Source organism: Kwoniella bestiolae, chromosome 1, assembly GCF_000512585.2.
Source record: "Kwoniella bestiolae CBS 10118 chromosome 1, complete sequence".
NCBI lineage: Eukaryota > Fungi > Basidiomycota > Tremellomycetes > Tremellales > Cryptococcaceae > Kwoniella > Kwoniella bestiolae.
This window is the reverse complement of record NC_089241.1, coordinates 1,536,781-1,563,277: the sequence shown is the minus strand read 5'-3', so window position 1 is coordinate 1,563,277 and position 26,497 is coordinate 1,536,781. Positions and strand designations below refer to the sequence as shown.

At 47.0% G+C, this 26,497-nt stretch overlaps 12 protein-coding genes and 1 non-coding gene across 13 annotated transcripts; 7 read left to right on the top strand and 6 right to left on the bottom strand.

Annotated features, from left to right (window-relative positions):
• Positions 1–871: 871 nt before the first annotated feature.
• Positions 872–3,260, top strand: I302_100599 (uncharacterized protein; the record flags this gene model as incomplete). The annotated part of the gene is made up of 9 exons (XM_019190612.1): positions 872–975; positions 1,100–1,212; positions 1,312–1,523; positions 1,627–1,765; positions 1,825–1,936; positions 2,007–2,188; positions 2,273–2,957; positions 3,037–3,140; positions 3,217–3,260. The coding sequence occupies 9 exons, from the start codon at positions 872–874 to the stop codon at positions 3,258–3,260; spliced, it is 1,695 nt and encodes a 564-aa protein (XP_019047360.1).
• A 396-nt stretch (positions 3,261–3,656) lies between these two features.
• On the top strand, positions 3,657–6,469 carry I302_100598 (uncharacterized protein; the record flags this gene model as incomplete). Its single annotated transcript, XM_019190611.1, has 13 exons — positions 3,657–4,320; positions 4,382–4,423; positions 4,505–4,616; positions 4,673–4,765; positions 4,840–4,933; positions 5,008–5,122; positions 5,205–5,347; positions 5,414–5,495; positions 5,573–5,781; positions 5,839–5,905; positions 5,967–6,081; positions 6,151–6,262; positions 6,329–6,469. 13 exons carry the CDS (start codon positions 3,657–3,659, stop codon positions 6,467–6,469), a joined length of 1,989 nt encoding a protein of 662 aa, XP_019047359.1.
• Positions 6,470–6,975: 506 nt separating this feature from the next.
• Positions 6,976–8,739, top strand: I302_100597 (uncharacterized protein; the record flags this gene model as incomplete). The annotated part of the gene is made up of 4 exons (XM_065869108.1): positions 6,976–7,374; positions 7,438–7,515; positions 7,583–7,721; positions 7,793–8,739. The coding sequence occupies 4 exons, from the start codon at positions 6,976–6,978 to the stop codon at positions 8,737–8,739; spliced, it is 1,563 nt and encodes a 520-aa protein (XP_065725180.1).
• A 192-nt stretch (positions 8,740–8,931) lies between these two features.
• Positions 8,932–9,966, bottom strand: I302_100596 (uncharacterized protein; the record flags this gene model as incomplete). Its single annotated transcript, XM_065869107.1, has 3 exons — positions 8,932–9,062; positions 9,689–9,817; positions 9,894–9,966. 3 exons carry the CDS (start codon positions 9,964–9,966, stop codon positions 8,932–8,934), a joined length of 333 nt encoding a protein of 110 aa, XP_065725179.1.
• Positions 9,967–10,030: 64 nt separating this feature from the next.
• I302_100595 (uncharacterized protein) lies at positions 10,031–10,855 on the bottom strand (the record flags this gene model as incomplete). Its single annotated transcript, XM_019190609.1, has 1 exon — positions 10,031–10,855. The coding sequence occupies one exon, from the start codon at positions 10,853–10,855 to the stop codon at positions 10,031–10,033; it is 825 nt and encodes a 274-aa protein (XP_019047357.1).
• Positions 10,856–11,513: 658 nt separating this feature from the next.
• I302_100594 (uncharacterized protein) lies at positions 11,514–12,857 on the bottom strand (the record flags this gene model as incomplete). The annotated part of the gene is made up of 4 exons (XM_019190608.1): positions 11,514–11,633; positions 11,702–12,254; positions 12,319–12,597; positions 12,649–12,857. The coding sequence occupies 4 exons, from the start codon at positions 12,855–12,857 to the stop codon at positions 11,514–11,516; spliced, it is 1,161 nt and encodes a 386-aa protein (XP_019047356.1).
• A 761-nt stretch (positions 12,858–13,618) lies between these two features.
• Positions 13,619–14,115, bottom strand: I302_100593 (uncharacterized protein; the record flags this gene model as incomplete). The annotated part of the gene is made up of 4 exons (XM_019190607.1): positions 13,619–13,667; positions 13,729–13,872; positions 13,927–13,994; positions 14,092–14,115. 4 exons carry the CDS (start codon positions 14,113–14,115, stop codon positions 13,619–13,621), a joined length of 285 nt encoding a protein of 94 aa, XP_019047355.1.
• Positions 14,116–15,709: 1,594 nt separating this feature from the next.
• On the top strand, positions 15,710–15,824 carry I302_100592. Its single transcript, XR_002022026.2, has one exon. It is a non-coding gene; the product is annotated as a 5S ribosomal RNA (ribosomal RNA).
• Positions 15,825–16,010: 186 nt separating this feature from the next.
• Positions 16,011–19,446, bottom strand: I302_100591 (OPT family small oligopeptide transporter; the record flags this gene model as incomplete). Its single annotated transcript, XM_019190606.1, has 17 exons — positions 16,011–16,081; positions 16,146–16,202; positions 16,265–16,277; positions 16,353–16,569; positions 16,642–16,910; positions 16,975–17,084; positions 17,153–17,349; positions 17,408–17,559; positions 17,616–17,672; positions 17,738–17,781; positions 17,841–17,958; positions 18,029–18,277; positions 18,360–18,521; positions 18,582–18,655; positions 18,710–18,754; positions 18,827–18,987; positions 19,058–19,446. The coding sequence occupies 17 exons, from the start codon at positions 19,444–19,446 to the stop codon at positions 16,011–16,013; spliced, it is 2,385 nt and encodes a 794-aa protein (XP_019047354.1).
• Positions 19,447–20,952: 1,506 nt separating this feature from the next.
• On the top strand, positions 20,953–22,460 carry I302_100590 (uncharacterized protein; the record flags this gene model as incomplete). Its single annotated transcript, XM_019190605.1, has 9 exons — positions 20,953–21,090; positions 21,178–21,199; positions 21,260–21,394; positions 21,456–21,562; positions 21,646–21,771; positions 21,840–21,921; positions 21,990–22,095; positions 22,158–22,216; positions 22,288–22,460. The coding sequence occupies 9 exons, from the start codon at positions 20,953–20,955 to the stop codon at positions 22,458–22,460; spliced, it is 948 nt and encodes a 315-aa protein (XP_019047353.1).
• A 344-nt stretch (positions 22,461–22,804) lies between these two features.
• On the top strand, positions 22,805–23,701 carry I302_100589 (uncharacterized protein; the record flags this gene model as incomplete). Its single annotated transcript, XM_019190604.1, has 1 exon — positions 22,805–23,701. The coding sequence occupies one exon, from the start codon at positions 22,805–22,807 to the stop codon at positions 23,699–23,701; it is 897 nt and encodes a 298-aa protein (XP_019047352.1).
• A 250-nt stretch (positions 23,702–23,951) lies between these two features.
• On the bottom strand, positions 23,952–25,358 carry I302_100588 (uncharacterized protein; the record flags this gene model as incomplete). Its single annotated transcript, XM_019190603.1, has 6 exons — positions 23,952–24,443; positions 24,548–24,674; positions 24,778–24,841; positions 24,915–24,928; positions 25,001–25,099; positions 25,222–25,358. 6 exons carry the CDS (start codon positions 25,356–25,358, stop codon positions 23,952–23,954), a joined length of 933 nt encoding a protein of 310 aa, XP_019047351.1.
• A 330-nt stretch (positions 25,359–25,688) lies between these two features.
• Positions 25,689–26,475, top strand: I302_100587 (uncharacterized protein; the record flags this gene model as incomplete). Its single annotated transcript, XM_019190602.1, has 2 exons — positions 25,689–25,693; positions 25,797–26,475. 2 exons carry the CDS (start codon positions 25,689–25,691, stop codon positions 26,473–26,475), a joined length of 684 nt encoding a protein of 227 aa, XP_019047350.1.
• Positions 26,476–26,497: the final 22 nt, after the last annotated feature.

The window sequence follows — 26,497 nt, the reverse complement described above, 5'->3', positions numbered from 1 at the left end:
ATTGGCGAGACAATTTCAGCCTTGACTGAGCGTTCCACTACTACCTCTTCTTTCTTGTCTACTTGCCTACTCCTTATAGAAAGAAGAGCTTCCCGCTGATTCGATGATCTCATCTTATCAGACCTACGATAGCCATACTGACCCATCAACCCATCTTCAAACCAAGTCTTCCTTACTGTAAGTTACTATTCTCCTTCTCTTTTTCTTCGGATATTCCTTTCCCGCACACACAAACATCATGATGATATCTTTCGATGGGCGGACAGACTCCTGATCCCATTCACCTTAAACAAGTGATAAACGTCTCGGTGTACAAAAGTAGGCGGGGTGAAGGCACAGTTGATATTCATCGATTTCTGAATCTTGCTTTTCTATCTCCGCTATTGATCTTTCAAGTCTGGTATAGAGAATGGCAGCTGACTGTTATGGTTTATAGGACGTTTCTCATTTCGATCGTTCGCCCAGAGACACAGTGTTGAAACTGTTTCTATACTTCTATCGTTGTAGTCTGTTGTAGAATGCCTGATGATGTATATTTTCTTTTTTTCTGAATCTGTTCAATACCTCTCGCCCTCTAGTCTGTATACCTATGCTAGCATGCCATCAGTCCAGGTAGCAGATTGATCCATGCATGTACAGTATTGTGCACAGTCATTATGCTTTGCTTTGTACGGTAAGGAAGAGAATCGCTGTTGAGGTGCCCCACTATCACCACTATTGATCCAAAAATGTGTGAACGACTCGTTTAACAAGAGTTATCATCTTTTTGTTTTCGTTCAACATATATGACTACTTACTGTTCAATCATAACCTCAACCTCAGATCATCACACGAGCTCACTCCTAAGCTTGTGCGCTATCCACCATCCAGGATGTCAAGTAATATACTGTTCGACCAATCTCGAGGACCGTCCAAGCGACGTGCGGTCGATAATCAGGATTTCATGGCTGTCATCTTGGTAGGGTATGGAGAGAAGTGAGTTGCTGGTTTCTCCATTGCCATCCGTCAATCATTACCTGCCCTTCTCAGACATATATGAGAATACATGACAGACAGGTTGTTGCAAGACTTATTTGGCACTGATACTCTACATTTACAGCTTATACCCCCTCAATCAAGGTACAAACGTCGTCTCGAAAGCGTTATTGCCCATTGGAAATGTCCCTATCATAAATTCAGTTGTTGATTGGGTATTGGCAGCTGGTTTGAGAGGTATGTGTAGCATTACCGTACAGTATTACTCACGTACTCACACAGGTTAGAAATTTGGGGTTGACGATGCTGATCTTTCTGGTCTTGTTGGCAACTTAGACGTCCTCATTATAGTTCCTCCGACATTTTACACCTCGGTAGCAGAGCATGTCACCGAACATTACTCGATGGCTACCCACCCGAAGGCCAGGATAGATATGAAACGCACCACCGAGGGAGAGAAGGACGATGAGGGGGATGATGAGAGTGACGTGGGTGGTGGTAGGGAAGGGACAGCGAGGTTGTTGAGGAGGTTCAAAAATTGGATTAGGGTAGGTACCGTTTCCCATTTTCTCGAGGTCACCGACGGGGCAATCTTGATTCCATCAATTGCCATTGGACGAGACTGATTGATTGGTGATCGTTTATTGATAGTCCGACTTCGTCCTGCTTCCTTGCGACCTATCACCGCCCACATCGCTATCTCTCACTTCAATATTGGACAAACATCGCTCGTCGCCTGATGCGGTCCTTACTTCGGTGTTCTACGAGCCTACCGAGTCTGTCAAAGATGGTACGTCGAGCTATAGTACTCACTGAGTGAACCCCCAGCTAACACATATGCGTGCTCAGGGGAAGAGAAAGTACTAGTCGCTCTTGACAAGGAGACTAGCGAGTTGTTATTGATTCAACCGCTGGAAGGTATGGAAGATGATTTGGAACTTAGGATGGCATTGATTAGCTCGTATGTTCGCTCTGCCATGCCTGCACATGGCGCATCTGTCGATCAAGACTGATGAAACATGTTCTCGTAGCCACCCCACACTATCACTCACAACTCGACTCTCCGATGCTCACATATACGTGCTACGTCGTACTGTCCTTGATCTATTGTCTACTCGTCGGTCCAAGGACTTGGACAGTATGAGGGAACAGGTGATACCGTGGTTGATCAAAGGTGGATGGCAGAAGGGCTTAGGAAGGAGATGGGCGCCTAGTGAGTGAAGCCTTCCCCGGCGATCTCAGATGGAGCCACTCAACACAAGCGTTCTGACGCTGATGCCTGATGGTGATCTCATAGTCCTCAATCCACCAAAGAAAGACCCTTTCGCCGCTGCCCTCGCCCGATCAACTTCAACCAACCCATCTTCCTCTCCTTACTCCACTCTCTCTCCCGGCTCTTCCCCTACATCGGATCACACACCATTACCACCCACCATCCCTCGCTCGACCTCACGATCAGGCTCTCAGATCGACTCAATGCAGAATAGCATGGTCATCGACCCGGAGGAAGACGTCAAAGCGTCCATCAAAAAAGATGTGATAGGTTGGAAATGTAAACTTCTAATTACTGCTCCTCAACCTCCTCCAGCCGAACCAACCCAACAACACAAGGGTAAACAAAATAAGGATAAGAATATCCCGCAATATGAACCAGACTACTTGATCAGGGCGAACAGCCTGGCAGGTTATTGGGAATTGAATAGACGATTCCTCAAATCTCTATCATCTTCGACGGGGGGGACGAACAATTCGAATATCTCTCAGAATAAACAGATCCAATCGTCCCTTGAGGATGCTACGGGCACGTTGCCCGCCATTTCACCTCAGTCTCAGATCTCCCCTGATAGTTTGATAGGCGAGGGAACGAGGGTGGGAGAAAAGGCTTCGATCAAGAAGTGCATTATTGGGAGACACTGTAATATTGGGAAGGGGGCGAAGTTGACGGGATGTGTGTTATGGGATTTCGTCACTGTTGAGGAGAAGTGAGTCAGATCGTACCTAACATTCAACTAGGCTACGTCTGGTGTACATTGTGCTGAACAGTGTCTCTCCCATGAACAGTGCACGAATCGAAAATACCATTATCTGCTCAAATGGACGAATAGGCGAGAAGAGCCAGATCAAAGATTGCGAGTTCGGTACAGGTTTTGAAGCTAAGCCTGGTGGTGAGTCTTTCTCTTCCTCTTGTTCACATGATATCTTGTCAGTGAGCTAATGCACTTGATATTAATGCGATATTAGCCATCCTGAAAGGTGAAAGATTGATTGCAGGACAAGAGGCATAAGTGGTTTGGAGCAGTTGCTCAATACACAACGGTCTGTTCCACTTGTTAGGTTATAGAAGAGTACCAGGGAGGTCGTACAAGATGTAAATATGACGTTACATTGGTAGACAATGCATGATCTGAAAGCATATGAAGATGAATTTTGTTGCAATTTGGATGATCCCTCAGTGTTTGTACTTTGAGATCACCTCCACTTTACTCGTTCGCAGACGAAGTGATGACATTTAACGCGTGCATTGATAATTGAGAATTGAGAATTCATCTCTATCCGTCCATACCATCTCCTTCTCCATCTTGATCTGAATAGCGTGTATGAAAAGCCAAGAGCAGAATATCGCGACAGTGTACTCCACTCCTTGACCCTCAAGCTTAGTGTCCTGGTAATCGGCCAAAGCGATGTCACCTTCACCTTCATCTTCTTCACCGACATCTCCCACCCGACTGGACCTCTCCACCTCATCCCTAACCTCCCCACTTTCATTCCCACCCACACCTTCACGCACCACCTCCCAGCTCTCAATAACCTCAACAGCCAACGCCCACCTCTCACCTCCATCAACGAGCGGAATAAGTCCACGTCGGAGAGCTCACTCTAACCCCAACGTCTTGTCCGGTAACAGGTCAACTCCCTCGACACCCACAAAATTACGGAATGCAAATGGACTACTGAACCCTTATGGAACTCTTGCGTTGAGGTCTAGAGCATCAAGTAGTATAACGACTGCTACGGTTGCGTCTTCCTCTAGGTCTTTGTTCGAGGGTCTGCCTTCCTCTGGGGGAACACCCACTTCGGCACTTATTAGGGATCTCGACGGGTTATCGGTCGACAAGAGTACCCATGGGAGTGGAAGCGCTACCCCGTCAAGCTCTAGGAAGGGTAAAGAGAGGCAGAAGGATGTAGATGAAGGCCAAGGTGTCGAAGGTGAGATGAGTGTTTCGACGGGGGACGTACGGAAGGGATTGAGGGATCTGGTGAGCAGGGGGACAGTTTCTACAGCTTCGGGGAAACAGAATGGTGGACAGAGAGATGAGAAGGAGTCACTGAAGACTCATATGAAAGGTGCGTCTTTTGCTGGAACTATCTGCCTGCTACTACATTGTATACTGATGTAAATGGGTAGACACGAAAGATGATCCGCATGTCCTTGAAGACACGGCTAGCGGTGAGTCTCAACGTATAATATCTTGAGATGGGCCCAACCCCTAATCAATCATGAAGCTGATTTTCCCCTGTTTGCATGTAGGTATTACCCGCTATACCCCCAGGAGGTATTACGTCCTTACCAATGCTGGTAAACCAGTGTTCAGCTCGCATGTCAAAGTCCACTTTTTGAACCCCCTTGCTTGTCCTGTCCTGTGTTCTCTTGGTGGGGCATAGTACTTGCTCCGCTGACGTATCTTACCGTGTATAGCCATTATAACTCTTCCCAAGACAATATTACGGAGCTCATGGCTATAGCTTCTACGTTAATTTCGATCTTTCAGGAAGAGGACGATAAGATCAGGTGAGTCAAATTAGTTGATCCCACAGCACCGTCACTAAACCGATACCCCAAGCTGAATGACCTTCTCATTCCAGGTGCATTATAAAAGGTCGGACTAGGATAGGGTTTCTGCTCAAACCGCCGCTATATCTTTTCGCCGTTAGCGATTGGGGCGAACCTGAGCATGTTGTAAGTTCAAGTTCCCTTTGCCCTTCTTAAAATGGTCAGGAGCGGATGTAGCTTACGTGCGTCTGGACTCCCAGCTCCGCTCTCACCTCGAATATATCCATCTGCATATACTTTCCGTAATCTCTTCTACCCAATTATCGAGGATGTTCCAGCGGAGAAGCAATTTCGATTTATCTAGATTATTAGAAGGTATGTTTAATTTGTTATGAACAGAACAGCGATGCCCTACTCGACAAACACTGATAACATATCTCACGTCTACGTTTGATAGGCACCGAGACGTTCTTGAACAAACTCATCGATAGATCGCAGTTCGATTTCAGCTATCTCACCTCGACCTTGCAGCCGTTACGGATGAACCCTGCTACGAGGGATATGGCCGGTGCTGCGCTGATGCCGCCTAGCAAATTCAATGTGAGTATTCAATCCCAATATACAACTGTGAACAATGCTGAGGTACGAGGTGATTGTTGCTGACAGGACCTGCTGTACGTCCTGCTCATCGGGGATGGACGAATTGTCACGCTACTAAGACCAAGGAAACATGCTGTCCACCCATCTGGTGAGTTGGTTGCTTCGCCTCAGTCATCGTCGGTAACAACTGGCACGAAACAGGTCTTGTGCTAACATCCATCACAGACCTTCACCTCCTCCTCAACACCCTCGCATCATCCTCGACCCTCCGCTCGTCCGAAACCTGGTTACCTATATGTTTCCCCAAATTCAATCCTGCAGGATTCGTTCACGCGTACATAAGCTATGTGACTGAGGATGTGGGGCTGGTATTTGTCAGTGCGGATAGAGAAGCGTTTGAGGATTTGAGGGGGTGGAAGAGTATCGTTCTTGAGGTGAGATTATATACCATGTTCCCCCGGTGTGGTTCGTGGCTAATGTAGTCGGCATAGAAATTGAAGCATGATAAGACTTTGACGAAGATTTCTGAATCAATTCCTCTCCATCCTTATACGGTTTGTGAGTACTCGCTCTCTGTATTGCCGATCGAGACTGAATTTGGAATCGGGTTGAATGATAGCTGCGATCGGATGTCCGGGTCTGCGCCATTTCATATACAAATCCAGGACGCATATTCAAATTACACAACCTGAGTGGGAAGGTCCCTATACTGAAGACAGTATAGATAGGAAGCGGTAAGTGATCCGCATGACCATATGATCAGAGTTGTGCAATAGAGCTCATATGCTATGTTTATTTTGCAGTCTAATCACACTGTATCAAAAACTACACGATATCGTCCATGCGCGATCTGGTCAGACGCAGACTTATAAGCTCGTATATATACGTACAGAGCATGAAGCGTGTCTAGCATGGGTAAGTAAACGGTAATCAACACACATTATGAATGTTTCGTTTCGCTGACGTGAGATCGATTACTAGTTGACGAAACCGTTTGAGTTGTACCTCAGTGTATCACCTCAACTGTCGAAATCTGCCGTTGTAGCTGCTGCCAACACGGTTGCTAAATGGGTATTAGCTGAGGAAGGTAGAGTGTTTTTGAAGGATGCACCTGTATTTTGAGCGTGCTGGACTGATGCGGTGTGATGGAAGGGTTATATATATAGGTAGAAGATTAATTAGTTGAATAGATATCATGTTGTATGACATGTATGAACAGCTCAATTACAACTTGCATCTTGACTTTCAACCAGAGATACACACACACAGCTGTCCTTTACCCTGAATCTGGATCACAGGGACAAAGCACACACAGTTGATTCAACTTGATTGGTTTCATTTTTACCACATTAGGTAATTATTCGATATATCACGTTGCGCTGCGTCCTCCTCCAATCCGAGTATAAAGGTAGACATCATCAGCATTGTTCTCTTTTCCTCTTTTTCCTTCTAGTTTAGTTAAATAACTTGACTGACTCTTCGGAGCAGGTCCAATACCGATACCGATACCAACACCGAAATCGCATCGCACCGCGTTGCCTTCCACTTCCCAGCACCTCTCATCCATCCGCCGCATATTTCCCGCATATCCCGCTGCCGCTGCCGCCCGACCGGGATCCGCACTCACCATGCAAGATACCCTATTTCCCATGGCAGACGAGCCGGAGTTCACCATCATCCCTCCATCAATATCAACCAGGGAATACAGGACTCTCCAACCCTCGAAAAAGGCGGTATCGTTCAATGGGTGGATAAACGGTACGATCGCGAATAACGCCGAAGCTGGACCGTCTCGCATTAGACCGCAACAGGGGTACGCGACTCCACCTTTCCTCCCTGGATCCTTGGGTGGGACATATGATTCCTTCCTTGATGGTGGAGCTGGTGCGGATACACCGCAGATGAGATTGGAAGAGGCACAAATCCTCAAGAGCGCAAGAGAGCAGATCAGAAGTTATACCTGTCGGATCAAGACCGGCGATGGGGTATGTAATGCCGTGTTGGGCAATTACGATATATTAAAAAAGGTTAGACGCGGTTGACTTTTCAACATTACGAGTATCTCACTGACGGGTGGTTGACTTGTACAGCACGTTGAACGACATGTTCAAACGATGATAGATATGCATCAAGATCGAACTCAAAATCGAACTGGCGATGACGATAATGTAAGTTGAGCAGTATGCATACATATGTATCATAGGTTAGATGCTATATACTGACGTTGATATCTAGTACTTCCTGCAATATCAATATCAACCGAGATACAAATGCCCATGGGGGAACTGTAAATACGATGGATACGATATCGACGAACTGGGCCGACATATCGAGGTCGATCATCTACAAGTTGGACTACGTTGTCCTTACAAAGGTTGGTATCTTGTCTTAGCAAGGTGTTGTAGCTGTTTGTTGATGCTGACTTGACCTAAACCGTTTGATTAGGTTGTAACGAACGACTATACAAGCAGATCGTAGGATATGGACTATCAACCACCACTCTACATACACAAGATACAAGAAAACATCCCGGACCATGGTCTGGGTCCTTATCGAATCCCAAACTATTCATGAAACTCCGTCCCCACGCACCACCACCATTACCCAACATCACCTTACCAGCATATACGATCTCCCACCTACCAGTCTTACCTCGGACCAAGTCCTTGCCCAAAACACGTACACCTTCGCCTCCGTCCCGGCCAATCCCTTCAATACCTCGATACATCTTCGATGAATCCCCTCCCCCTCCCACCTCTCAATCAAGAGGAAGGACTCCAAGTCAACTGACATTTAGGAAGTTGAAAGGTCCAATCTTGCCCTTCCGAGATGAAGACGAAGTGCCGTTCTTCCCCTCATGTGGAGAAGCGATATCGTACGATTCCACCGGGACGTTCTCGGGGAGTATATTCCCCTCGACCGTGCCCTCGGAAGGAGACGAGGGGAGGGAGAAAGATGGTCTCGGGAGGTTTATCGTTCCCTCTGCGTCTGAGGATGGTGGGATGCAGTTGACGGTGAGAAAGAAATTACCTGCGAACAATGGGAAAGTAGGGCTGGGGAGGCCGAGGCTGGGTGTTTCGGCGGACGTATTTGAATGGCATAGGAAACAGCGGGAACTTGCTGTGAAAAAGCAGAAGATGAAAGATAGGAAGGGGAAGGGGAAGGGGAAAGAGGTGGATTTGGATAAGATGGAGATGGATGTCCAGAATGATAATACCCTTATTGAAGGACAAAAAGAAGAAGAGAAAACCATGACAAAATGGCATCCCGATTTGATAAGAAGCTCGGCATTACGATATGCAACGAGGAAGACCAAGAGATCAGTCGGTGTAGAGACGTGGAAACAGGTCATAAGGTTTGAAAATGAGGGGCGGTATTGGGGTGAACTGTAATGAGATACAACGAACGAGATGACGATCAGTAATGAATATACAGGTATATTAGTAACGAATGGTTGTACTATATGGATGGTAAATAGAGGATGTATAGAAGTAACTCATATGCATGATACTACAGTGATGGTATAAGGTACAACGCTTGGATTTACATGTCGTTTGGTCATTGAGTGAGAGTGAGAGAGATCGTTATTTCTGTTTCTGTTTCTTTTTGCGTTTTGTTTTTGTCGATGAACCATTCAAGGGTTGCGTACGGGTCGATTGCTTGGCAATTCGGGATTCTTCTTTCATACGTCGCTTTTCTGCTCGCTTCTCTAGCTCTAAAAGGGTTATCAGTGTCAGTGGTATACTTGTTATCTGCTTTTCATGGTTCTCAGACGTATATCGACGGTGGAGAAGTCGGAGTTTATTGGTGGGAAGGTGACCGGAAGATGGAAGCGAGAGGTGGAAGAGAGCCTGGAGGAAAAGTGGGGTCGAGAGATAAAGGGAAGGCGGGGCGGTACAAAATCAAAGGGACAGATAAGGGTAGAATAAACGAAGAAGTCCCAAAGGTGACGGATGTGAGAGGGCAGGGACGTGTTGACAGACATAAAGTGAAAGGGGTGGGAGGGAATGGTGGAATGGTGGAGTGGGATCAGCGAAAAGAAGGTGGACGGGGCAGGAACCAGGAGGAAAGGCGGTAAAAGCGGGGTGAGACGGATCGAAGGACGGGCAGAGGCGACGTGGGGGATAGGGGAGAAGAATGGGAAGTTGAAAGGGAGGGGGAGGGGACAAGAGAGGCGATATGACGGTAAGCGGGTTACAATGTAGACGAGAGGAATGGACGGAATGGAGTAAGGACCTGTAGACGAAAGCGGGACAAACAAGGATCACACCAGTGAAGTCACAAGAGGAGGCCTTAGGAGTACGTGTCAATGCACTAAGGATGAAAGAAACGGGGACACACCTTGTTGGGACTGATGAGGACGGATTGCAAGATTCTTTCTCGGTAAGACCGTGGAATATAGACTGTCAAGTAGAGTGTCATCGGTAGTTGCTTTGGAAGGGTTCAGAATGTTCAAGCGGTGGGTGTGTACTGAACGTGATGCGAGTTCCCCGTCAGCACTTGTTGAAGAGATGGGCGTAAAGATCACAGTAGCTGTACGACTCACGATCATGTTCATCCGCTTTATACATCTCCCTCAATCTCTCATTTGCACTTCTTGTAAGCCTGTGAATCATCATAAGATCAGCAAAGCCTTCTACGATTCTACCGTTATCGAGCAATATGCAAATGATGACTGAGTACTCACGGTTGAAAGTCCTTATCCAAACTGGCAGCCCCTAAAACCCCCATCCAATCAATCGTACCCATCTGTCTCCTCTTCTTCCCTATATCCGCAGGTCTAAGTATGGCAAGGTTCACCAACAACCTATTCAAGAAATCCTTCGCTGAGTTGAAGAGATCATCAGATAAGGTCGATTCGATCTCCTGCTCTAAGTCCGGATCAAGTATTCCATTCGATAATGATTCTTCCCCTTCAACACTATCATGTTTGTTGGTGGAGTAAGATGACTTGAGTCCGTTCGAACGTATATACGAAATGACGAACGACTTGATCGTATCTTCCAATGAATCCACCTGTGTACCCCCATTTTTCTGATTCTGTTTATCCAATTCCTTAATCGAGATGGGCCATCTAACACCATCTCTTTCCTTATCTTCGCCCACATCCCGTTTCCTCTTCTTGTTCTGATGTATCAATCTCTGATCATCCTGATACGTCGGTGCAAATGAAGGTCCATCTACGCGTCTAGGTTTGTCAGGCGATGTGGATTGATGCTCCACTTCGTTCTCCAATTCTACATCCGCTAGGTCAACTCCTGCTCCTGCTCCGGGTTCTGGTTGTATGATGGTCGGAGCCTCATCCTTTCGAGATCTAATGGGGTGAGATAGCTTCCATGCTAGGTCGTGTTCCTCCCGCGGGTCTAGAGTTAAATGGGACGCAAAGCTGAGGTAATTTGCTACGTCGGATTTGGATAGACGTGATGGACCTGGACTTCCGGGTGTGATGGCGGGTGAATGGTCTCTTGATGCAGAGCCGCGGGAGGAGGATATGGGGAACGATACCATTGTACAACTGGTCTGCTATAATGGAAGCATTTCTGGAAGGGTTTTCCATTGAACGGGATGCTTGATGGATAATGGATAAATGAGAAATAAATGAGGATATAGGTGGATATGTTGAGTGGGATTTGTGTACTTTCGGATTTTTTTACTAATTTTTTTTGCTTTTTCTATTTTTGGGCTTGAAGTGGCACCTCTCGTGCAGTATTTCCGCCTTCAGATCCGATTGAACACATCATACACAATAAGGTGACATCTGCTATCTCATCTTTCCTTCACCCTCTCTTGCATGACTCGGCAATCTTGAGGAGAGCCTCACGTCATCATAGGCACATAACAACATCAAGATACAAGAGATCATTCAAAAGTACCCTTTTCTCAGTCCTGTATCAACACGTGGTTCCTCCCCCGCAGAACGAGTTGGTGTTCATCTCTTCATCAGACATAAGAGAACGCTCTGACAGGTTGACTAATTCCTTTCCTCAGCTGGAGGGATATCCACTCTAATCGCCACGGCACAATATACCGTGTCACTTTGAGGCTAGGGGTAAGCAAGGTGATGAGTTAGCGCAGCACCTATCATGTGTCCCATGAGCTAAATTCTCACTTCATTTCCATAAGATACAAAAGAGTTTCTGATCGCGTATGACCCGGGAAGGGTAATTCAGATCAAATCCAGATCCCTCTCGAGTTCGGGTCCCTCACTATCGCCAACATATTCACCTTCGAATGCGAAGAAGTCATCCGCAATCCAGATATCATCACGGTATGTCGTATCATTCTTCTATAACCAGCAAAATCCTATGTATCAGCCTCTTTGCGGACTTGAGCAAACTCATGGGAACCACGTACCTTCGCTTTCAGGTCCACCTTTGCGGCTGTATCATCATCATCATCATTGTAAACATCTCTATCATAGTCATATACACCGAAATAGTCCCATCTTAAATAAAGCTTGTTGATAGCTGCCATGAGAACAGCATCGGAAGTCTTGAGACGAGCCGTCAATCCTGCTTCCTGTGTTCCATAGCTCATTGGATATCCATGGGTCAGACCAAATGCAAGTGATCCGCCGCTGGGCAAGAATTCAGGTTTGAGAATCTCCTTGAACGCTTTCATGATGGGTATGAGTCGAGTGTCGAAAGTGGACTGCTTGAAATCGTTACCATTCTTGCCGAGGAAGATATCGTAGGCGATGGTGATTCGGGTGCCGGATGTAACAGGGAGGATCTCATGTTCGCAATCGGAATACAAGAAACCCCAAGCGAATGACCCATCTTCGGTCTGCTTGCCCCAATCAAAGGTGATGGAAGAACCATTTTGACGGATAACAAGCGCACCGCCGCTGAATGGGCTGGGAAGGCAGATCATGAGTGTGCCAATGTGATCTTGACTTTGTGGTGTGCTGGGATGATAACGTCAGCTCAACCTGAATGAATATCTAAGCGGATGGGGCTTCGGTTACTTACTCTTTGTGAGTTTTGAAAAACCCTCCTTCAGTGTATGCATTGAGCTTATTGATCCTTCCTTCGAGTGGGACCTCGTAATCAAGCTTCTTGGCGAGAAGTGCGAGAAGACCGGAAGCGGAGAGAAGATCGTTGGTGAGTGCGAAATGGGGAGGTTTGAGCTCGTGAGCTTGTCTGTACGTTTGATCGTAGACCAATTCACTTCCTCGACCGAATGGTGATGGTTCGCCGGCGTTGTAGATGTCTTTGGCTGTCTCAGCGGTAAGAGGGAAAGTGACGGATCTGTTGACAACAGTCGAGTCAATCTATCTGTGTCACTGGAGATAGACTCACTTTATCGATCCTCTAGTTCTTGTGTCCGATGGTTTTTGGTAGTACAAGGCTAGCTTATCGAGGGCTACAGCATGAGGAGGGTAGATACCACTACAGGCGAAGTTGTAGGAACCATCTTGAGTGGTATATGCCTTCTCAAGCGCATCGACCTTGGCGACTTGTTGTTTGGTGAGGAAGGGTCGATTGGGCATGTTGGGCATGTTGGGCATGTTGGGCGTGATGTATGGAAAGTGATGGAAAGAGGGAAAGAAGAACGAAAGGTTGGACGATGGTGCTGTATATATATATATGTATAGTGTATAGCGAGGATGAGTCCAAGTTGACACGACTGTCAGTGTTACAGTAGTGGATAGTTGACTGTGTTGGTAGTCATCATATACCTATTGTACACAAGGGTTGACGTCAACCATATACACATACCCACCCAACCTAGTCGGAGGCAGGTAACCCAACCCTCCATTGGTGGCACTTGGTGGTATGTACCTTTCATGACCGTTCAACCATTCTACAAACCATTATGCACCAACGGCCTATGCATCACTCATGTTGTTACATACCCGTATTGCAGGTTTAGAAGCAGAGCTCCCTAGATTGGAAGTCTGCGTAATGTTGCGGACAGACTAAGCGAGTGAACATGCCGGTTAACATTTGGCCGATCTTGATTTGACGGCTTTCTGGCCTTGTCCGCACAAAGACCCAACTCAACGCAGCAACTCAAAGCAGTAAAATACACGAATTCAAGACATGAGCTGAATACAGGGGAGTCTCTGTACACTAAACCGTTGTCTTGATACCAAAATACAGAACGATACTAATTAAGTCCGACCTACAAGACACAACTGATTGTTTCGAGAATGCAGCAGTCAAAGATGTCTTCTTTCATTTCTTACATTCACATTTCTACTTCAAACTACTGCTACAAAAAAATCGACTATAGATAGATACTAAGAGTGTGCAAGCTGGTGATAGCTTACTTGGAACCACCCTTTTGACCCTCGACGTGGGGGTCGGGTCCGTCACTGTAAATCAATCAAGTTAGTCTAACCTGGGCTAAGATGGTTGGGACGAAAAAGGACTTACGATCCGCCGAATCCATGATCGGATCTAGTACGAGCGTCCTCAGTTCCGTCCTTCTTCAAACCCCCGTGCTCGGAGGGCTTGTAGTTGTCGGTTCCAGATGCAGCACCACCCTTTTGACCTTCAACGTGGGGATCAGGACCATCACTAAGGGGTTTTCGAGTCAGCAGAAGTCGCCTATGAATGTTTCGAGAGACTTACGATCCGCCGAAGCCGTGCTCGCTGGAGACTCTCTTATCGGGAGTACCATCTTGCTTGAGACCGTCGTGCTGGAAGTGTGGAAGAATGGGTCAGAAACAAGTTCCAAGTCGAAAAAAGGGTTGAAGGCAGGGGGGAAGGGGTGCCACAATGGGATACTGGACTCACTTCGGAAGGCTTGTAGGTAGACATATTGATTGATTGGTTGGTTGTTTGTGTTGTTGTGTGTAGTGAGAAGTTGTTTGGATGAGAAAAACGATACTCAGAAGACGAGAAAACAAGCGGTATTTATAGACGAAATCTGGTCTGAATGGGAGATTGACTTGTTTGTGTGTCTTCCCTATTCGTCTGGTTGAGTCAACCATGCGTCATCTACATCTACGTCATGGCTAACTATTCAGATGATCTGGTAAGGAGGGAATGACGACAGATGTGGATCAGATGAGGTGATCTGGTGGATTTAGTTTCACAAACACCAGCCAGAAGGAGGGGAGTTTAGATCGATCTGATCTGCATTGAGTAATGAAACAACCCCCAGTACTACGTGATCCAGAGTCCACGGTGAGTTTTAGAACCGGATCGGAAGTCTCAATACTAGTAGTCAGCCATTCGACCCTTAAAATTGTGCAATCACTCAAAGATCGAAATCGTGAAAATCGATAAAATCGATAAAAAACCGAGATTTTGAGAACAAACTCAAAGATCGAGATCGCCTGGAGACTCCACAAAATCTAATGTTCGTCACGTCGGTTCATCCCACGATCGCGTACCGCATGTTGACATACCGTTTTCGCTGGAATCCACGCTAAAAGTCCTCAAAATTCCAGGGATCAGGTTACAGCAAATTCGATGATCACCTCATAGAATCCAAGATTACCGGCCCGTCAAAATCGAATGTTGTCACCGATGTTTATCAGATGTATCTCAATCGATCGATCGATGCAACATCACGCATTACTTTACCGTGCGTGGACTTGTTTGTTGTCATCGTTACGGATGGGATGGTGTTCATATTCGTCATTTAACGCGATCCCCGCGATCCACCATGGGGAGAAATGACGCTTACAGGGGCTAATATCAGCCCTCGGAAGGAGTTTGAGTACATGTCCCCAACATGTAAACCTGCTTACGGGTCATCCACATATTACTTGCGGAATGTGATCAAGCCTAACCCGATCTTACTGTATATTCCATCCCGGTCTCGCAGCCAGTAATCAGATAATTGCCTATCGCAGAACCGCTTGTTTACGATCTCTCTACCCATAGACCGGCTCATGGCCTCATTTGACAGGGTTCGGGTCATCCGGACAACGATACCTCATGATCGCTCTTCCACAATTTACGGTGTCTGACTCTTCTTCCGGTCTGTACCACCACTCACAGCTTGAGTAATTCTCGAAGTCTACTTCAAGAAGCTAGACTGCTGAACCGACGGGAGGTGCTTCATTTGATTCATGTACCTTGAAAGTGGAGGTGATAGATCCGGTAACAGTTATGAGATTGGATCGATTTTCACGTTAATCTAATCGATGGCGATACCGGCTATCATGGTGCCATAAACGTCATAGTCTGTAGCCATACCATGGGAAGGACCATTCCAAAGTCCGGCAGGAGGTGGTCTGCCGACCGCCAATGTTTTGTGGGGTTGGGGCTCAAGCAGGCCGCGAGCCTGCCGACAGTACGAGCGCTTCTCAATGGGCATGCCTAGCATCATGAAGGAGCAGTCTATTGTCTTTCATATTGGATTGCTGCAAGACACTCGCAGTAGAACCTTATCACTTTCATCTACGGTCATTGAATGAAGAAAGTTCCGCATCCCGTACGCTCTGCGAAGACAAGCTTCATATCGTTCGAGCAGTACCATGTTGGGGGACCACATGGGAATGTCGAATGCTGTAGTTTTTGCTGGTGAAATCCACCTCGGTTCACCCACACTAGAGCACATCTAAGCATCATGCATCCTCATACTGTCGTAAAAATCCAGAATCCGATAGAGCAATTGCAACTACAACCTACCTCCACACGACACCTTGAAAACCCAACCAACACTCCAGAGTGTCTTACGCATAACAAGACACCAGTCAAACTTACTTCTTCAGAGCGAAACATCGTTCAATGGAATCTTTGTTATTGCCCCACCAGTGAGGCATGACGGCACCTAGGGAAGGAGACACTGATTTTAGTGCCTTGGACTTTGAGTAAATGTGAGGATAACTGCTTACCTGTTGTTCCCAAAAACAAGAAGATGAATAACAGATTGAAATTGAATCCGGTATCGGCTATATCATGATATCAATAAACAGGCAACTAAAGGGCGGAGCGTAAAATACACAAGACCTACCAGCAGCTCCGGTCTGTGTAGGTAAAGGGACAGCTCACAATTAGCTACAACCCTTGCTCGAATAAGCCAGGACTGAGAAGCAACTCACAATATAAGCATACATATTCCAGAACTTCCTCTTATATCTGAACAAGTAGAAATTCCACACTGTTCCAATGATGAACGTTGTGAAGGGACCAGTACTTAAATTACCATGGAAGGTAGCAGCTCCCGAGAAGAAGATGGTAGTGTTCCAAAGATCGAATCTGACTTTAGGGAATTTCTTGTGTAATAGCCAAATGATTAATGGTGCGACAGCTCCAGCACTATACAAGCCCAGTTGCCCTCAATCAGCTCAAAGCACGGTGGCGAAGTCGAAGAATGTACTGTGAACTCACACAAAACCATAAGTAACAGGTTGGAATACGCTCGAAGCGAACAGCCTTTTCGGTCCGACCAAAGCATATTGTACACCGGCGGTATTATAACTCTTGAATTCTTGTCCTGTCCATTGGCCCGCTGGATCAGGTATCTTCCCGCTGACATAGTCGAATTTGGAGGCGATGACCCATCTCATCACGCCGTAGTTTACTGGTAAGGCCAACATGTTTGCGAGGATCTGGATACCTACTACCATCCTGGGTGGGATGTGGAAGTAGTGGCCGATCTAACGTCGATTGTAAGCCCGGTGTCCATGTAAAGAGGAAGATATCGAGGATAGAAGAGCTCACCTTCTGATCTTCAAGAACGGTTCTAGCATCGTACCATACATTACCCGAAATAATTCGATAAGCAAGTTGGCCCAACGGATGACGGGAAGATCCCTTGGCATCGATCATATCTGTGGGTATGAAGCATGATCAGCGCTATGTCCTCCATTGACAATCATACGGTATGATGAAGACTCACATCCATAAATGAGTTCATTGAAAAACCCAACCTTCATAGGATATCCAGAGACAGCATATATTAAACTCATAGGCAACATCGCAGCAGCTCCAAAACCCAGCGCCACGAAGTATGTCCAAGTCGACATGTACAGCTTCTTGGTCACAATCACACCGAGGAGCATGAAGAAGGGTATCAAAGTGAGAAGGACCCATTCCCTGAAAGCATTGGAACTCAGTTTACTCCACATAGAAAGTGTTTGATCGGCAAGCTCACCACCAAGTCAATCCCGGATATTGTTGGATCAGTTTACTCAACCTATCGTTATGTGCTGCCTTTCTTGACCGCCAGCATCTCCAGACGTGTGCGATATTGGGAGCGAGGAACAGACCGCACCAGACGAAGGATGAGATGTATGAAGCATACCACTGATCATCGTAAAATGTCAGCTTGAAGTTTTCATCGTTCTTGTAAGATGACTTACCATGAAGATCTCCCAGAGGTACTGACCACCCGAATAGGCAAGACCCACTTCATCATACTAAACAAGATCCTGTGATCAGTGACGACAACTCGCTGCATCTGACGTTAAGTGGAAGGATATACCTTGGTTTGATTGAAGATCTGCGAACCCGAAGCATCGGTATATACTAGGTGTTGTAGAAGGATTAGCCTAAATCATCCCGTACGAAGTCGTGGTCTCACGTACAAAGCTCAGTGAAGGGATAAGCAGATCCGTTCTTCTGGAAGACTCCATTCGACATAATATTGTACGTAGGTGATCCCCACAAATTACCAAAGTACGCAATAGGAATGAGTATCCAGGTCTATCCTCATCAGCCAGGAGTCATCAGCACATATACTAACAAAGGCGGATAGCACAAAGGGCTGACTTACGGTGATCACAAACGAAACAAATACAATAACTTGAACACTGTATGGATAAGTGATGACGGTCGAAGTGATATTCGACCAGTCCAACGTGATATTCAATAAACCCATTCCACCTCTGCCTGCACCGATGAAGTTGACTTTATGATTTCTCGAGGCGAACCAACATAATGGAGCTAGGGCAGCTGTGAAAGGGAATATGTAGGCGGGGAAAAATTGCCAGATGAACATTCCTAGGAATACTAGCCAGAATACCTGATTCACCATACACTCTCATCAGCATAGCAGCTTGGTTGACGAAGGGTCAAATCATAACATCAGAAGGGAAGTTGCTCACCTTCATCTGTTTTCGGGATCGTTCGAGATGCAGTTCGGTTGTTCCTTGGATACTTCTATAGACAGTGACTTGTTGTAGGGACAAAGGAAACAGGAATTGAGGATCGTCAATCAAGATAGGTCGGACCATAGCAGCGAAAGAGAATCCCAAGAGGGACGCACCCTAGCGTTCGAAGCTTGATTAGCAGACATTTCCCCGCATATCTCAGTGGCATTTACTCACCCATCCGAAGAACAGGGCGATAGCAGGCTCCATGGTGATGTTGTAGTATAACGCAGCGTTCGTGGGCAAGAACGCTGAGTTCTGAGGTCAGCATATATCAAGCACCCTGCAGAGATGGTCACACTCACTAGCCCATTGCCCTTGACTTCCTGCGTTGGCGGCGATACCGATGACTATGGAGAGAGAGAGAACATTCAGCAGTGTTCCTCCCGATCCGCACGAGTCAAGTTGAGAAGTTCACTTACTAACATGCTCCTTAATTCCGAACGGTCCGGGGTTTAAAGAGAACGAGAATCTTCCAAGGGGCACTTTGTAGTCAGGCAGTACTCGGGCCATGAATTTGCCCAAAGGATGCGAAGCAAGAATGACGAAAAACACTGGGAAAGGTGCACTGGTCGTTCTGAAGCTGAAAGTACCACGCATCAGTCTCTCCCCTCTCATGGGTAGCAATGACATACAGAGGATGCAAGACTCACTATGAAATCTGCGAGACGATACTCCCAATCGTACAGAACAGAGCGGACAGAACGACCGACCTAAACGTAATGACAGGCAAGGTCGGGTCGTCCTCGAAACTAACTGTGTTCCTAACTATCTCCGGGATATTCTTGAACTCCTCAGACTCCCAATCATACTGATTCTCATTCTCGTCGTCCCTCGTCAAGAAATCGTTGAGCTTTGCTTGTCCAAATTCAGCTTCGTGATCGTACCCCAACGTTTTATTACCGGCTTTCTCGTAGGAAGAGGAATTGAGCGAATCGAACTTCTCGTCTTTGTCACTCCCACTTTCGGGGGTTAGGAGAGCTTCTTCCCTTTGCGAGGCTAGCTCGACGGGGTGAATCTCTGGATTCTCGGCTTTGGACATGATCGATCGGTTCTGTCTCCGAGTCTACCAGAGCTTTTGATGATCTAAGTGATGGATTCCGAAAGAATGGTCAATTGTGCGTTTATATATTTGCGGCTCATCCGTTTGAGGTATACTTGTCATCCTTTGAATTGTCAGCTTCCAAGACACGACCAATAGGAATGAGTCTCTTCGTCTGACACTCGCAGTTGATGAGCACGCTAGACTTCGTGATTTTTCGTCTTTCCACATTCCTTGATTTACCGCCAAGAGCTCTCCAGCGTCAGATAAGGAACGTCTCGTCTTCCTATGTACTCCCGGAGGAAAAGCCAACGGGATGAGAGGGCAGACAACCGAGGGCGAAGAACCGTGGGCGGATCGTACATAAGTATTGTCGTTGGCAAAGGCGACTGGCCTCTTTGTTCACGCAGGTATGTTGGACATTTTAGCGCAAACTCTATTTCCTATCTCCCTTGTTGCTTATACAAATTATGAGTTATACACCGAGGTTTTGTCGGCTCGTGTGGGATCCTGATGTTTCATTGAGAAGAAGACGAAGCAAAATCAATCACGGTTGATCACGCTATCTTATCGGACATTACCGCCACGAATGCCAAGGGCATGTTCATGGCTATTTGATCTATCGATGAGGATTTCTGACGTGCCCGGTACAATATAAGTATACCGTACGGCTCAATTAATGTGATAAGCCGTGTAAGGAGACCTAACCCGCGGTTTTAAGGCCGAAGATGTGATAACCTTGGTGGGAAAAGACCAGGTATCTGTGAGTTTTCTTCTCTGGATGGAGAGCGCCTGATTCGTCCAACGGGCCATCGCATCATTTGTTGTCATATCGTCAAGGGAGCACACGGTATCACTCGGACGGTAAGATCTGTAAGATTTGATGAGCCTGGTAGCACCTGAGAAGTATGCTTGATGTGTAGGATTCCAAGAGGAGGGTCGTGTTGAGCACGCAGCGAGCCATATAGGATGAGCACGGGCTGTAGGCAATATGGCAGAGGCACTGACCAACGTCTCATGCTTGGATCATGCAGACAAGGGGATGCAGATACAGACAGACCTGTCGACATGAAAGATCACCCTAGAGATACATCCTATGCTGGTGTCACAGATAATGGGATGTTGGTACCCGTTCCGGAGCCCGACGACTATTACTCACCTACTTTTCCAAGTGCTCAGAGTGTCGATGCTTGTTGCAGATTCGAGAGGGCAGCCCTTGTTTAGCATCGCCATCTAGTCTACGTCCGGAGGAGCAAGAGAGCCCATGCATTTGTACGTGGTTGTATGGACTCGGCACAAGCATGAAGTGCACCAGGGTTTACTGGAATGCTAACTTAGTGTGTCACCAAGTGAAGCAAGTACTGTATGACGTCATTTCATTCCATTACTCTTACACCGAAACTTGCCCTAGTAAATCCATACACTCATCCTGTTACAAACATCTCATCTCGTTCAATCTGTCTTCACACACAGCCCGATACTACTTCAATCGCAATCAACTCAAGCATGTCAAGCTCACAAGGACGTAAGCGACAACCCTCAACGGGGAACGTCATCGCGGAATCAGTCAAGAGACAAGTGAAAGAAGTCGGTGACACCGCTCAAGATGCAGTAGTCAGCGGCGCATGGGGATACCCAATTTATGTGAGTGTAGTGGTATTGAAATCTGGGCTCAGCACAAATGTTGGACACGACGTGATAGCTGGATGCTGATCTGCAGCTCTGCTATAGGGTATCTACTACCTCATCACTCGTATGTTCCATCTGTTTCTAGCTCTCGGCACAGATACTGATTTTTAGTATTGGTGAACAGACCCCGCATTGATTCGACCTCTCCTCCCTACTCTCTTCAAAGGGGTCTTAGTATCTGTCGGGGTAGTAGCTGCGTTGTTCAGCTTTACATATCTCCCACAAGTAGCCGTCTTGGCATTCGTCTCGGGACCACTGGGTGAGTCGCTTAATGACTAGTATTGTTATGTCGGACTGTCTACTAAATCGTCGTGTTAAAGCTTTCGCACTTGCCGTACCCTTGGTTCTTGGTGAATCATTCGTAGTCATCAATTTCCTCACCAGAGCATTACTGGTCAACCAGGCCGGTGTAGATCTATTTGATGCCGTGCGTTGTTTGACCATCTAGCTTTCACCCAAGGCGTTAACGAACCATTGGAACTGTGAGCTGATTGTGTGATTGATCTTCAGGTCCTCCTTCAAAAAGGTCACTCGACCCTCGTTGAGCACGGAAGACAAGTAACTGCAGGAGGGAGTGGTGGGAAATCAAAAGTCATGGGTACCTTGTTGATGAAGCCCTTATCAAGATTTAGCACCGTACGTATCCATCACCAACTATCCCAAATCAGATACAACCTGACAATCTACATGATATGGTACTGCAGGACAACGTGGTCAGGTATATCCTCACCTTACCACTCAACTTGATCCCCGTGGTGGGAACTGTCTTTTTCTTAGGTTTCAACGGTAAATCCTCCGTCCAGGCTCAGTCGGTGACCCTGACAGCTAACCATATGGATGTATGGTATATGAAGGTTTCAAATCTGGACCGGGATATCATGCGAGATACTTCCAATTGAAGGGGTACGATAAAGCCAAGAAATCCGAGTTGATCAAGAAGAGAAGAGGCGCTTACACTGCGTGAGTCCACATTCTTGGGTATGGGTCGAGACCGGAGCTGATAGGAGAATATGTAAAAACAGGTTCGGTACGATGGCTATGGTCCTCAACCTGATCCCAGGTCTTTCTATCATCTTCACCTGTGAGTCCAGGTGCAATCCATATACAAAGTTGTAAGCGATGATTCTGATCTGACCACTCTCACTCGCACAGTCACCAATGCTGTCGGTGCGGCATTATGGGCTTCTGACCTTGAAAAGAAAGGCAGAACCTCTACTGCGGATTTACATTCTGCGAGAAAGGACGCAAGGGAAGATGAAGTCGAGGTTCTTTTGCCTAATGCTGGGGGATCTAGTGGAAGTGGAAACGCCAGGAAGGATCTTTAGGATGACGAAGAGAACTCGATTGGCAATGAGAGATGCACGAAGAATAACGGGTATGAATATGGCTCAGTACGATTAGGAAATGAGCACATGCATTCATTTATGAGAGCTTCTACAAACTGCATATCAGCAAGTCATTGCCTGGACTCGTATGGTGGTGGATTGGTATGGTGGAGGTGAATGAGAAATGGATGGATTGTTTACACCGAAAACATCAACATGAACATGACGAGCAAGTGAAGTGAGAACATTACTTTCATGTTCCATCAACAATCAAAACCCTTAGATATATACCAAAGTCAGTCACCTACTACTTTATACCCTCCCAAGATGATACCCCAATAATCATGCTATCCGATACCCTCGCCCTCCTCCGTTCCCTCCTAGCAACCCTCAACATCCCCATCAACCCACCCTCCCTCTCCTCCATCCCTCCATCCCTCATCCTCCTAACTCTCGAATCCATCCTCAAGCAACGTCTATCTATCCCCGAGGAAGTCCGACGATGCAATACCGAACAGGATGCAATAGGTCTAGTGAAGTGCTTATTAGGGATATTGGCAGATGATCTGTTGGGTATTGATATGAGTTTGATAGATCCCATTAGAGTGTTGAGGGGGAAGGAAAGGGAGATGGAGGTGGTGATTATGGGTGTGGTGGTCGTTGCTAAGCGGAATGGGATCGATCTGGATCTAGGTCGCATGCGAGAAGAAGGGCATATGCATGAGAGGAGGAGGAAGCAGGGCTATGGAAAGGAGAGGATGGGTGGACGGTTCACTCTCGACGATGAAGATGATACGGAAGGTTCGTTACCTCGACCTATCCAGCCTGATCGATCATTCTCATTCTTATCGCCCATCAACGAGAGTCAAGATGTCTTTGGTGTGTATCATGAGGGTGCTAGTCAGAAGGATGTGAAGGGTACGGAAAGACAAGGCTCGGATTTCCCAGAGATCTTGGACGATGGCGATATTCATGTTGGAAACGGACACGAAGGCTACGCCAACATCAACGACATATCCAGGATATCAGACGAGTTCGATCCTTTTCTCACGCCTATACACGATACCTTCCCACGTCAGGACACTACTGATGCTAAACAAGACAAGCGTAGACCGTCTCATGGAAATGAACCATTGAAGCAGTCATATACCTCGACTTCAACCACCTCTGGATTCAGCTCGATAAGTGGGAAGACGGTGTTGCAGTGTATGATAGAGGAATTTGGATTGGAGCCTGGATAGCTGTGTATCTATCGTATGTGACGGATAGCTGTGTACTTGTCATGGAAGGTCTATCTGCAACGGTACGTACCACTGGCAATATGACTGGTGAGATTGAGGTAATATACATGCTGATGTGATACAATATTCAGACTGAATACACGAGAATATCAAGTGTGTCCATTCATACCAGAGATGTCATGGTCGATTAGGCACCTAGTCCAGTCTCATAAACCCCTTGGCGTGAAGTATCAAAACCATAGTCTACCGTCTACCTCTTCAAGCCTAGACTCTTGCCCAACGCACCCGATAGACCACCTTTCAGCACCTTCTCAGCTCTTCTGAACGTCAGACTAATCCTCTTAGTCCTCTCGCCTACCCATCTACCATCTCTGGTGAGAGCATCCACTATATCCGGATCGCCAAGAAGCTCTGTGTTGGAAATCATCACTCCTCTATCCTCTCCTTCAGCGTTGCTACTGGGTGCACGAACTATAATATCCTTCGCGGTCGAGGAGATGGAATGTAGATGTGAAGTATAAAGACTCGAACTGAGCACCAACAGTGATCTAGGCATCAACAGGAGATGGGCGAGTGGTATCGCCGCTATTGTCTTTCCTTCGGGGGTGGTAGATGAGTTTGAAGGAATCATGGGTGGTGATGGCGATGTGGGGTTGATGTAGTGGTGTAGGTCTAGGACGGTGTGGGAGCCCAAGGATAGGGTAGCGACGAGGGGGTGGAAGGCTGGACCGTCTTCGTGTGGCTTTGGTGGATGATCTATCAGTATATCTCTTGTATGATAAGGATAATCACTCGTTGTATATGTTCTATCGCTTATGTGCAGAGTGCATGGTATGTTTAACTCACGGATATACCTTGTCCTGGTAGATACTCATTCACCAATACCTGATTCATACCCAATTCCATTTTCTCTTTGCCTTTTGCACTTGAAGCTACTCTAAGGAACGATTCGATTCGCTCGATTATGTTCGGACTGCGATGGGCAATCCATGTCAGTCTGCATCGGTATGCAATGCCTCCTTGCCCTTCGGATCTACTGAGACCACGGGGTCGCGGGATGAGTCGTAGTCACTCACAAGGAAGTCAGGAAGTCAGGTAATGCCTCAGGTAATAGTATCCCATTCTTTGACATGGTGCCTCCTAGAAGCCCATAAGATAGCTTCGTAAGCGGCCATAGCGCAGTACCGACCTTGAAAACACTGGCTCTACTCACCCCAATACTGCAGTCTGTAACCAGTGCGAGAAGGTGGTCAGCACCCTTAGTATTTCTCTTGCCAACAGGCGCTTGAGCGAACTCACCTCCTCCCTGTACCAACTTTCTTCCATTTCGGCTGGGGTGATTCCTCGATCTTCCTGAGCAAGTACTCTTCCTCCTCGGGGGATATGAAGTCTGGGATGCTGCGGTGCGGCACAACGTACCAGTAAGTTTCCTCGGGGTTTCACTACGGACGCTAGACAAGGCATGACATGCATATCCTACCCTCATTGGGGAGTATCAACTCTGTCAAGAGTCCACTCACTAGTACGCCGCCGGCGGTATATTCTGGACTCTGAAATGCTCCAAAGCAGGGAACGATTCTGCTATTTGCGTTGCGTCTATCCCCCTTGAGCCATCCTTGGTCTGGGTATCATCGTCCTGCTGTATGGGGATGGGCATGTTGATTTGAGCTGAGCTTGGTATGATGAAGAATATGACCAAAACATGGAATGAAATCAGAAATTATTCAACGACGTCATTGTGATTTGGGTGGTAGCAGGTGACAACGCGTAACTGGTGGTATCTTAACGTAAATATCATGGAACTCCACGTCGAACATCACTTTTCTCTTGTTCTCCTTCTTCTTCTCTCTTCTGCTCAACTAATCAAGCACCGCTAGTCGAGAACAATCATCTGCATACAAGCGTCTCCATCCCACCACCATATATCATACGGACCGAGCCTTCTATCATTCAGACTGGAAACTACACCTAAGCTCCTCCCTCGGAAATGGAGTAAGTCTCTTTCGGTTCTCCCAAACTTACAGCCAATCTCCCATCTCCCCAGACTCACTTATCACCCAACGCGAACTAGCCCTGACCTGAACCCCTTCCGCAGAGTCCTATACACCCACATCCTCCCGCACCTCCCCCTGCCCCTTCAGGAGATCATCCTAAACCCGCCCTCACTCACCGACCCCACCTCCTTCATACCCATCTTCAAGCTCCTCCTTCCCTATACCAAGTGGATTCTAGTACTCTCATCAATCTACATCCTGTGGTCCTTCCTCTCAGGGGTATTCGGCATGTTCTCAAGAGTACTGCGCTTCACCATGCGTATCGGTCCGATCATAGGGTTGGTGGCGTGGTTGATGAATTCCTCGGGACAGGGGTCGATGGATGAGTTATTTGGGTTGGTCAAGCAGTACTTTGGATTAGAACAAGGTGGGGCTGGGGGGTGGAGTCCTGGGATTGCTGGATTGGCTTCGCTGTTTACCGACCAGTCAAACACTAAGACTAGATCAAAGAGTAGGAAATCCTGGACTGGATCTGGAGTAGGCTCAGATCCAATCTCATCGAGAACGAGGGGGAACAAGAAGAAATCTACAGGCGGAGGAGATGCCAGTGCGGGAGAGATCTTTGAGAATCTGGTTAATCAAGCTACGAATGAGGACAACGTTAATGCCGTTCAGGATTTCGTGAAGAATTCGCTGGCCAAGGCTGCAGGGTTGGATTGGTTGTTCGGTGGAGGTACGCCAGAAAAAGAGGAGAAGGCGAAGAAGTGGAAGAGCAGGTAGACGAATGGTCTGATAAGGTGTC